The sequence below is a fragment of the Camelus ferus genome, chromosome 33 (genome assembly GCF_009834535.1).
Source record: "Camelus ferus isolate YT-003-E chromosome 33, BCGSAC_Cfer_1.0, whole genome shotgun sequence".
NCBI classification, from domain to species: Eukaryota; Metazoa; Chordata; class Mammalia; order Artiodactyla; family Camelidae; genus Camelus; species Camelus ferus.
This window is the reverse complement of record NC_045728.1, coordinates 8,427,962-8,440,031: the sequence shown is the minus strand read 5'-3', so window position 1 is coordinate 8,440,031 and position 12,070 is coordinate 8,427,962. Positions and strand designations below refer to the sequence as shown.

General features: G+C 44.7%; 2 protein-coding genes across 5 annotated transcripts in view; one reads left to right on the top strand and one right to left on the bottom strand.

Moving 5' to 3' along the window:
- The window catches only part of BSX (brain specific homeobox), a 149,331-nt gene that overhangs the window by 24,957 nt on the left and 112,304 nt on the right, over positions 1-12,070 (bottom strand). The gene's annotated exons all lie outside the window — the stretch shown is intronic.
- The window catches only part of UBASH3B (ubiquitin associated and SH3 domain containing B), a 128,638-nt gene that overhangs the window by 113,761 nt on the left and 2,807 nt on the right, over positions 1-12,070 (top strand). For all 3 annotated transcript variants that reach the window (XM_032472680.1, XM_032472681.1, XM_032472678.1), the window contains exons 8-12: positions 973-1,093; positions 1,699-1,821; positions 2,846-2,938; positions 4,162-4,306; positions 10,677-10,783. In XM_032472680.1, coding sequence (XP_032328571.1) covers positions 973-1,093; positions 1,699-1,821; positions 2,846-2,938; positions 4,162-4,306; positions 10,677-10,783 — 589 coding nt within the window. The remainder of the gene's footprint in view (positions 1-972; positions 1,094-1,698; positions 1,822-2,845; positions 2,939-4,161; positions 4,307-10,676; positions 10,784-12,070) is intronic.

Below are 12,070 nucleotides of genomic sequence, written 5' to 3'. Positions count from 1 at the left end.
GTGAGTTCTCAGTGTGTGCAAGCAAGTTCGACGTATGCCAGAGAGGTGGCAGTGTGGAGGAGCAGGGCCAGGAAGGATGCTCTGACCAATACAGACAGAAACAGGTTGACAGTGCGAGCACGTTGAGGATCAAGAGACTCGATGAGATCGGCTGGAGCCCAGGGCGTGAATTACAGGAGAAGAGAGCAGGAAGAGTGTGCCACCACCCTGCAGGTGACCCTTGACAGGGTACCTGGAAGCAGATGTGGAGGGCTGGCCAACGGGAGCTGGCTCCATCAGAGCACCCCCAGGATCCACCCAGCAGTTACAGACACCGAGCCGTTTGGACAAGCCCGACTAGCCTGCCTATTTCATCACCCAGAGGTAGGCGTGGTCTTCCCGGAACCAGTTCTGGGAACACCACGGTGCGTGCGGCCAGGCAGCAGAGCCTAACCGGTGATTAGAAAAGGCAAAGCAGGACCTCCTTGCTGGAGGAGACGCCAGGCCACGGGCTCTAACCACCACATGGTGGAGATGAAGTGAACGTATTCATGGTGCTAAAAGTCCTCACTCCCTGAAGAAGCTGATGACGCATCTCTTTAGGGGAGGAGGCTGTCCCACAAGGTGGCGCTGTCTGCATGCCAGCTAGTTTGACCTCCATGCTGTCGCTCACGTGGCCGTCCTGTTTCGGTATTGGCCAGATGCCACGCCTACCAACACAGTAGCAGAAAGAGGAGAACCATTTTCACAGCCCTTCTTATTTTGCAAAGCACCTGCAATTCATCCCATGTGAGCCTCAAAATAACTTGTGAGGTCAGCAGATGAGGCTTACACCCCCATCCTGTAGACAGGCCACCCTAAACCCCAGGTAGTTAAGGGACTTTCAAACATTAGCAGAATTTGTCCTAAGCCCAGCTCACCTGGCACCCGGCTCTGGGCCACATCGCCCTTGTTGTGTGTGCTTGCCCACTTAGCGCCTGCCTTTCTTTGCAGCCTCTGCGGGTCAGTGGCCAGCATGGTCCTCAAAAGAGATGCCTGTTTGTGTGTCGGCACGGTGAGAGGATGGATGTTGTGTTTGGGAAGTACTGGCTATCTCAGTGCTTCGATGCCAAAGGTGAGTAGTCGGTGGGCTTGCTCAGCATTGGCATACCTATCACGGCCTCTAGGGGGCAGAGTCAAGCTGCATTTATCTAGATGGACTCACGTATGGGTACTTGTGCCATAGCAAATGCCTGTCGTCTGTTACACTGTAAGTCCTTCCTGATTGGAGGGTTAGGGAAGTGAGACGTGTTCTGGCCCCCAGTCTATAAACTGGGACACCAGGGACCAAAAAAGGCAGACGTCTTGCCCACAGCCATTTGACAAAGTCAGAGGCAGAGACTGTCCTGATTCCACGGCCAGCGTTCTCTCCCGTAAGTCACCCTGGCTCACTGTGACTCCAGTTTCCTTTGGATGGGATACTTTAGATGGGGGGGGGGGGGTGCGTATCAGAGAATCGTCCCTGCTTTAGCGTGTCTGGTTGTTGTTACTTTCACTTCAAAACTATCTCTTGCTGTGTTCGTCAGCAGAATGATTCCAAGATACGCTACCAAAGGAAGGGTGTCAGCCTCCATATTTCCTAGAGAGCGCAGTTCAGTCTCTTCGGCCAGAAAGGAGTGGAAGTGGAGGGGCTAAGAAAAGGAGGAACTCATGTCGCCTGGGTCTGACTTCTCTTTCCAGGCCGCTACACACGCACCAACCTGAACATGCCGCACAGCTTACCTCCGCGGAGTGGCGGTTTCCGAGATTACGAGAAGGATGCTCCAATCACCGTGTTTGGATGTATGCAAGCGAGATTAGTGGGTAAGTCAGTCTCCTGGAGTGATCACACCGCCTTCCCTGGCTACTTCTTCCAAAGACTGGTTCCCGTGATTATGGCAGAACACTGCCTAGGGCTTCCCTGCAAGTACCATGTTTCCTCAGTTCAAAGGGGGTTTATCATGTAACCGCTGGGTTCAGGGCACTGGGTCGGTTACCCAAAGTGAACAAAGTGTGATCCCTATTGAGGGGCGTATGGTCCGGTGACGGGGCAGGGCCAGGCTTGGAGCGGCAGACAGGTCAACTTCTAGGGCAAGGGTGAGGAGGAGGGAACCCTGGAGGGACTGAAAGTACAGAGGCCAACTGATCCTTTGAAGAGGCTCAGTTCTTTGCAGGTCTAGTGTATATCTGCCGTGCAGAAACGGCACCCTTTCCTGTTCAATCATTTAACACACATCAGCTCATTACTTACCTTGTGCAGCCCAGATGCTGGAGAGCCACACGTGAGTCCCTGCCCTCAGGGAAACTTGTGAGTGGCTAAACATCATAGAGTATGATTTACTCGCAAGTAGAACTATGTACAAAGTATTATAGGAGCACAAAAAAAGGAGCAGGAGGGCGGGAAGGCATCTCAGTGGGAGGAACAACATCAAGTCACAGGTGTGAGAAGCAGCGTCCAGCGTACAGAGGAAACAAGCCGCCTGTTTCTAGAGCACAGATCGTGAGCAGGGCAAGAGGCGAGGCTGGAGGATGGACCTCGTAGAAGACCTCGACCATAGTGGTAAGGTGTTTGGACTTTATCCAGGAGAGAGAGATGGGCATTTTACTGTTGGTTAGGACCAGAGAGAAAGAAAGCAAAAGACAAGAAAGGGTGTGTCCCTTGGCCTCTTGCTTAGACACACTGGTCGGGAGAGCTGTTGGATACAAGACTAAAACTGCTGGCTCTGTGTGAGCCTCCCCGCCGGGAAGGAGAGGGTTGTAGGGTCCACCCGACACCCTCTCCCACACCGAGGGTCGAGCTGGGGCTGCGTAAATCAGCAGGTTGTGTCTTCTCTGGCTTCCCTTGCAGGCGAAGCCTTGTTGGAGAGCAACACCATCATCGACCACGTCTACTGCTCCCCGTCCCTGCGCTGCGTTCAGACTGCGTACAACATCTTGAAAGGTAAGGCTTGAGAAAGGTCACCGAGTCCATCCCTCTGTCTCTGGGCAACCCCACATCTCAATTATCCCAGACTCATGGACTTAACATTAGCCAATTGAAAGCTTCGAATCTGAAATTTTTAGAGATGACTTTTCAGAAGTCCCCAAATCATGCTCTGGAGGCAAAAGCGAGATACAAGAGACTACACGAATAATGTTCTTCTGGCAATTGTCGGCTTGTAACATAGTGCTGTCTGGCAATAATTTAGGACCTACAGAGCGTGATCTTCAAATTGTCTCCTCCCACGCTGCTCTGTGCACCTCCTGTTTACAGCAGCGATGGTGCTCCTAGGTGTCTGCAGATCTGAATCAGCCTGGTTTCTTTAGTTAACTGGACTAACTTCAAAAGCACCATTGTCACAAAGACACTCAGCTTTCACCCTAAAACCTGTGGAAGCTTGTGTGACAGGGGTCTTCATTCTCATTTCACTGGAAGGAAAACCAGAAGAAACAGGGCTGTTTACTGACACCAAACAAGTGAGCCAGAAATAGCTAAACCAACAAGGAATTTAGACCATATTTGAGACTTCTCTTCATTAACCTTAAGGAAACCAGAATGCACGTATGTATTCAAATGTATTATATATTACATTTGTACTGAAAACCTGGGTTCCATGCAATACAAAGGGAGTTAAACAGGGGCAATTCCTGCTCTGAGGACAGTTGCACTGTGATAAAACACAGGACTTGTGCACTGGCACAGGTGAATGTTCGGCTCTGAATTTTCTGATAGAGAAAATGAGTAATTTACATGATCTTCAAGTATAATGAAAGCTCTGGCAGAAGAGTGGATGGTAAGAATTTCTGAAGTTTCTTAATATGAATGTCTTAGAACTTACTTTATTATTTTTTTTAAATAGAACTTACTTTAGAAAGAGGAATTATAGTCACAGAACTATATAAATTAGATGGATGATGATTTGTTTTTAAATCAGATACCATGTAAAGCCGGCATACACCCTGTTGGTGTGGCCAGAGTTATTACACTCATGTTTGTAACACACAAAAATTAAAAACCCTTGTCCAAAACTACATGCTTCTACGTTCTTTAAGCTCTATGCAGCATCTGGTAGGAAGGAGACTAGAAAATTCATCAGAACTTTTGTAACAATTTGGCCTCTAATTTACTTTGCCGCTGAGAACAGAGTGGTCCTTCCTTCATCTTCATCTTGTTTTACCTCTAAGGTTTACAACAAGAAAATCACTTGAAGATCCGTGTGGAGCCTGGCTTGTTTGAGTGGACAAAATGGGTCGCTGGGAACACATTACCTGCCTGGATACCTCCTTCAGAGTTAGCTGCAGCCAACCTGAGCGTTGATACAACCTACAGGTACCCCTCTGACAGCGCTGTCTCCTGAGGCCAGTGTGCAGGCCTCTTCTCTGCCAGGCAGGCCCATTCAGGAGATGAAGGACCACACGTAGCCCACTGCCAGGTGTCCATAGTGGTAGAAGTCAAGCTATGATTTAGAAGGCGAGAGAGAGCCAGCATTGCCATGTATTTGACATTGGTGTGGGGTATGTCTCCCCCACACCCACGGGGGTTTTCTGACTTGACTGTGTCTATTTCAGTGAGGCCAATAACACCGCCTCACATTCCAGGCACATGCGCATCAGCAAAGACAATGCAGCTCAGAAGCTCCCTGGGAAATGACAGCGTCTTGCCTTGGACTGTCACTTTCAACTTTTGAAAGCATTTTTAATTATCTTCATCCATGAATGCCCTAACCCCAGGGTGGAGGCAAGCCACTTTCATAGATGAGAGTTCAGGGGCCTGTCGAAAGTTACACGTGGAGTGGACACCTGACAATATAATGATAACTGACCTTTATTGATCATTTTCCACGTGTCAAGCAGTGTGTAACCTGCTTGATAGTCGTGCTCTGCTGTTTCCATCAGACCAGACTGTTACTAAAAAGAAGTGTTTGTAGACTGCAACGTATTTACATTAACTATCAAAAAATCCACTCAGGCATTTGTAAAATGTCTTTGAAGAGGGACAGATATTCACAACCATTATAGTGGGGGAATTAAGCTCATATTTCTTAGAACAGAATTTGAAACAAGAGACCAATATAAGCAGAACTTTCTTCCTTGTGATATCCCTTGAACTTTCATTTCAAATACCTACCCAGGGGGAGGGGTTTATGTAGCTCTGTGGTAGAGCCCATGCTTAGTATGCACAAGGTCCTGGGTTCAATCCCCAGTGCCTCCATTAAGAGAAAAAAAATTTTTTTGAAGAAATCAAATACCTACCCAAACCTCGAATGAAGCAACGTGAGTTTCTGGCTAAGGTAGGAGAGAAGATCTTTTCTTTTCCTTTCCATACTAATTTCTGGCTCTGAAATAAGACCTCAGGTAACCTCATTAATTAATCAATGGGTGCTACTTCTTGCCTTAAAGGAATTATCATGCCTCAAAAATAAGATTAAATCAGTTAATCGGATCCCCTCCTGAAATAACTCCCCTTTTGTCCAATCCACTCTATGGCCACGGTTTTCTGTTCCTTGGGGAAACAGCAAGAAATTACTGTCCCCATGCCAACAGCCACCATCCCTCTGGCCTGGAAAGAGAGCAAGTTCCTGCCAACATTGGTGAAATGACTTTCCTCACACACCACCCAGCCCCTCCCAGGCCAACTGTGTCTTCAGATTTCCCCTTAAGTTCTTCCTGCATTTCTTCCCAAGCTTATTTATTTACAAAGGTCTTTAGAATGGTTCTATCTGAGCCCTTCAGTGCACACATGGACACACACCCCATCATTAGTACAAAACAGTAGGATGAATGCCAGGGACCCAGGGGGTCAGGACATGGTCCATATTCCAGATTTTCTTTTTCTCCATTAAAAAAAATTTCATTTCAACCATTCTGTGTTTGAGGAGGCAAAAAAATTAAGCCTCCAATTCTTTAAATCAGTTGTGAAAGTCAACCGTCAAGCATGTGAGAGGCACAGCCCCAAGAGTCAAATTCCCAGTGAAGTTAGTGGTACCAAGTGAGCAGGCCGTTTGAAGCAAGTAGTGATGCCCAGATGGTGGAGGAAACATGGTTCTGGGCAGAGGTTGCGAGGACCGATAGCCGAGGGATTGCTGATCACGTAGCACTGCTTATAGATCCCTGTCACCTTGAACAGGAGGGAGGAGGGACTGGAAGCTGGGTTGAAGGACGCTTACCAGGCTGGTGACTTAATATCCAAGCATTATCCACAAGCAGCAAGACCCAGCCTGGGGGCTGGCTGTAGAAAGCAGCCCCAGTGGAAGGGAGCAAGGCAGAAACAACCAAATGCCTATCAGTTGGATGGGGCTTCAGAACAGGGCCCTGCCTGGAGGAGGGAGGGGGGCCGTGGACCTAGACTAACAGAGGAGCAACAGATCAGACTTAGGTGTGGGGCTCAGGGCAGCAGCCTGCTCTACAGCCTGGACCAAACAGAGTAGGCTGGGGAGTGGAGAGGGTACTGGGGAGCATACTGTTTCAAGGCTACCACCTGAGTAGCCCGAGCTCTGGGTTCCAGGTCTAGGTGGTGGTTGGAGACCCACCTGACTCTGAGAACCGTACGTGGGTCCTGCAGCTGTGGGTGGAAACATGACGCATGCTGCTCATAGGAATGGACAGAGCTTCGACTGTCCCATCCCCATCAGGACTCATTCAAACATGGAAGCCATTCATAAGTTCAGCTTCAAGGCAAGAACTGATCAGAAGGAACTGGATCCTAGCATCTGGCACCTACCAACTCTTCACTTAGCACAGATCTCATACATTACAACATGGTTTCACCCCTGCAGTGACTCCCTGGGCCATACAAAGAGGCCTTTTGTCACAGTGGAGGGGGGATGGCACTCCTGGAAGCCCAGGTGATGGAAATGGTGATGGAACTGGATGAGAAGTGGGGATGGAAAGAGTTGCTCCAGAACAACGAGGCACATCCCTAGTGAGCAGTGATTCATGGCTCTCCCTATCCCCTGGGGTGTTGTGAGTGTCAGAAGGTTGTTTCCTAGGAGAAGTGTGCTTGCTGAGAGAATGGTATTTAGATGAGGGTAGGTATCCTTTAAAAGGAATAGCCTCCTTCTTCTCTGGATGGTAAACACAAATGCACAGAAGGACAGCCTTGAGGATACTACCAGAAGCCACCCAAAGGGGAGGATCACTTTACAGGCATTGATCATAGACCAGGTTCAGATCTGGGCTCTAAGAATTGCCAGTGGCATAAGCAAAGGCAAGTCAGCTACAGCCTTGCTGAGCCTCAGTTCTGTCATCTGTAAACTCAGGATTTGCAAGAGGTTTGCTAGGAAGACTACATTCACAGAACACAAGTAGGGTGCTTTGCACAGAGCCTAACCCATGGGAATCAGTAAATCTTAACAGCAGGAGCAGCAATGTAGTCTGATCAAGGTGCCATGTGAATTCACTGTGAGAACTCACTAGCACCTCCATGCACTAAATGCCAACAATGAACGACAAAATAAGAAAACACGACATAGTTATACTCAGAAACAAGATCAACACCTCACAGACCAGAAAACTAAATAGTGAAGGCAGGTGGTGGGAGACAGAAGTGGTTGGGATTGAAAACATGCAAGGTCACCAGGACAAGAGGGCCTGCTTTGATCATCCTCTTGTATGCCTTTGTACATTGTGTCATAATTACCATTTACATTAATAGCCTGCTCACCACAACCACACACTGAGAGCTCCTCAAACACAGAAATTGGGTTTTCTTCATCTTTATGTTCCTTGGGTTTCTCCTAGTGCCAGCTATGTGGTCTGTGTTCAGACTAAGAGAAAGAAAATGAAAATGCTGGTGAAGATTTTATTAGCTCACAAATCTAACTGGACCTAATATCTGCTGCTAAAACTTACCCTTACAACTGCCCAACTCACTTTATGAGGCCAGGATTACCCTGATACCAAAGCCAGATAAAAACACAAGAAAAGAGAACTACAGGCGAATATTCTCAACAGAATATTAGCAAACCAAATTTAACAGCACATCAAAAGGATCGTACACCATGATCAAGTGGGATTTATCCCTGGGATGCAAGGATGGTTCAACATACGAAATCAATAAACGTGATGCACCACATTTAGTAGAATAAAAGATAAAAAGTATATGATCATCTCAATAGATGCAGAAAAGCATTTGACAAAATACACCATCCTTACATGATAAAAATGTTCAACAGATTGCATATAGAAGGAACATACCTTAACATAATAAAAGCTGTATATGACAAGCCCACAGCTAACATCATACTCAGTGGTGAACAGCTGAAAGCTTTTCCTTTAAGATCAGGAACAAGACAAGGACGCCCACTCTCACCTCTCCTATTCAACATAGTACTGGAATTACTAGCCAGGGTAAAGCAAGAAAAAAAAGAGGCATCCAAACTTGAAAGGGAAGAGGTACAATTATCTTTGTAGATGACATAATCTTACATATAGAAAATCCTAAAGACTCCACCATAAAACTGTCAAAACTGATCAACAAATTCAGCAAACTAACAGGATACAAAATCAACATACAGGAATCCACTGTGTTTGTATACACTAACCACAACCCATCTGAAAAAGAAATAAAACCATCCCATTCATAATAGCATCAGATACAATAAAATACTAACCAAGGAGGTGAAAGGTCTGTACACTGAAAACTACAAAACTTTGATGAAGACAATTGAAGAAGACATAACAAATGGAAAGATGTTCCATGTTCATGGATCAGAAGAATTAATATTGTTTAAACATCCATACTACCTAAAGCCATCTATAAACAAAATTCCTATCAAAATTCCAGTGGCATTTCTCACAGAAATAAAAAAAAAAAAATCCTAAAATTTGTATGGAACCACAAAAGACCTTAATAGCCAAAGTAAACCTGATGAAGAACAACAAGGCTGGAGGCATCACACTTCCTGATTTCAAGCTATGCTACAAAGTTATCATAATCCAAACAGTATGGTGCTGGCATAAAAGTAGACACATACACCAGTGGAACAGAGTTGAGAACCCAGAAGTAAACCCCCAAGTATACAGTCAGGTAATGTTTAACAAGGGAACCACGAATACTCAGTGGGGAAAGGGTAGGCTTCAGTAAAAGGTGTTGGGAAAACTGGATAACCACATGCAGGAGAATGGAATTGGACCCCTAGCTTACACCACTCACAGAAATTATCTCGAAATGGATTCAAGACTTAAAGAACTGAAACCATTAAACTCCGAGGAGAAAACATCGGGCAGAATCCCCTTGATGTTGGTCTTGGCAACGATGTTTTGGATATGACACCAAAAGCACAAGTAACAAAACCCAAAATTAGTAAGTAGGGCTACCTCAAACTAAAACCCTTCTGCAGAGCAAAAGAAACAATCAACAAAATGAAAAGGCAATCCACAGAATAGGAGAAAACATTTGCAACTCACATATCTGATAAGGGGTAAATATCCAACATATAGAAAAAAAAAACTCATACAACTCAATAGTTAAAACAATTGAACAATGAGCAGAGGAACAGAATAGATATTTTCCAAAGAAGACATACAAATGGCCAAGAAGTACATGAAAAGATGTTCAACAGCACTAATCCTCAGGGAAATGCACATCAAAACCACAATAAGATACCACTTCATACCTGTTAGAACGGCTGTCATCAAAGACAAGAGATAGGAAATGTTGGTGAGGGTGTGGAGAAAAGAGATCTTTGCGCAGTGTTGGTAGGAATATAAGTTGGCGCAGTCGCTATGGAAAACGGTATGGAGGTTCCTCAAAAAATTAAAAATAGAACTATCGTACAACCCAGCAATCCCCCTTCTGGGGTATAGCCAAAGGAAATGAAAACAGGATTTCCCAGAGAGATCTCCACATGATATCACTTATACGTGGAACCTTAAAAAACTGAACTCAGAGAAACAGACAGCAGAGTTGCATGGACACCCACAAACATACCAGGGACTGTGGGGAGGGGAAGGGGGGAGAGATTGGTCAAAGGGTACAAACTTACAGTTACAAGGTGAGTAAGCTCTGGGGATCTAATGCACAGCACTGTGATTGTAGTTAACAGTACTGTATTACATACTTGAAGTTTATTGAGAGTAAGTCTTAAAAGTTCTCACCACGGAAAAGAAAATGGTAATTATGTGACACGGTGGAGGTGTTAGCTAAGGCTATGATGGCAATCGTTTTGCAGTGTATAAATGTATCGAATCCAATGCATTGTATATCTTAAACTTACACCATGTTATATATCAATTATATCCCAATAAAACTGGAAAAAAATTAAATAAGTAAAACTTATCCTTCCTGCTTATCATGTGTAAGACTGCTGAAGAGAGGCCTGGGAAATCTCCGGTGATCTTACATATAAAGAGATCTCACCTCTGCTTTGTTTCCTCTTTTATCTGTGACCTAGGACTGATGATCGGCAAAATTAGTCAAACTGCGTATGAGTTACCCTGCAAGGGAAACCTGCACTGAACGTTTCGTTTTCCAGCTGGTCACTCTGACACCGTGCACGTGGCCTCTATTTCTGTGCATTTCAACCCCACTTCTCTACAGCTGAAGTACTGTTCCCTCCACCTCCATCCTTTCTAGGGAAATGGATAAACAGAAATACAGGAACTTTAGAAAGGTCTTGAAATACAGTTTAGAGTAATAGCAACTGCTTTGTCTTGGGATCAAAATGTTTTCATTGCCTTTGTTCGTTTTTCTATTATAGACCTCATATTCCAGTCAGCAAATTAGTGGTTTCAGAATCCTATGACACCTATATCAGTAGAAGTTTCCAAGTAACAAAAGAAATAATAAGTGAATGTAAAAGTAAAGGTAGGTATTATTTTGAACTCCATACTTCAATATGTGATCATTTCTGCATCATGGTTAATAGTCTGTTCAATATGTTTCAGCTTGCTTTGGCCAACTTGCTTAATAGGAAAGAAAAATATCTCCAGACTCTCTTACAGATCCTTTCATGTTAAATTTGTAAGTCTCTTGAGTACCTCAAATGGGAGAGATTCCATGGAAATATACCAGACGTAGCTACAATATGAAATAACAGAATTCTGCAGTTCAGCTATTTATCTTCCACTCTGTGAAGAGGGTTCCCTGTTACAGTTTCCAGTTCTTTACATAACAGTTTTGCCTATAATTTGATCCTGGAGCACGGACACCCCACACACAAACACACCTACCGTCCCTGCCACCACAAACCGAGAGCAGTGTTACAAGATTCAAGTCTGCTGTTGAATTTTATAATCACTGAACTCAAATATTTAATGATAAGTAGGATCATAATTTTTTTAGTAAAACAGGTAGATTGCAAGAGTATGCACATCGCCCCCCCTTGTAAGTTAAAATATTTATCTTCATTGAGCAAAGGCTGGATTTACATGCAGCAGATATTAATGGTGGAGAGCCCTGGTCAGCAGCATTATGGATGGTCCCCTCCTTTCAGTTATCACTCGTAAGCCATGCACTTCGTGACCCTCCCGCCGTGCTCCCCGCTGTAAGGATGCTCAGCATGTTCCATTGACCAGAAAGTCTCAAGGGCTCACAGTCCTACCATGGCCGCATCAAAAACTAATTACAAGGAGCGGCAGAGAGCCTTGTCGACGTAGGACAGTTTTGTGTCATGATTGAGGTGGTGGTTACAAGAAGCCACACATGTGAGAGACTTGGGTAAACCTAGTGAAATCTGAATAAGCTATGTGGATTGTACCAGTGTTCACTTGCGAGTTTTGATAGTGTGCCTTACTGAGGCAAGGAGTTACTATTGGAGGAGGCTGGGTGAAGGGGGCATGGGCCCTCCCCGGTGTGTGTGTGAGAGAGAAAGAGAAAGGATGTGTGTGTGTGTGTGTGTATACAATATACATATTGTGTGTATATATGTTTGTATTCATGTATATGAATATACATATTACATAATATGTATATATTATATAAATATATATATACACAGAGATATGTATAATATGTATTTGTAACCTGTGAATCTAATTACTTTGACATTAAAAGTAGTTTTCAGTTTTGTGGGTTTTTTTTTTTTAATGGCATTAGGCTGCTTTAACAATACAAAAGCATTTTGAAAATATTTGGCCAAATTGTTTCCATCTT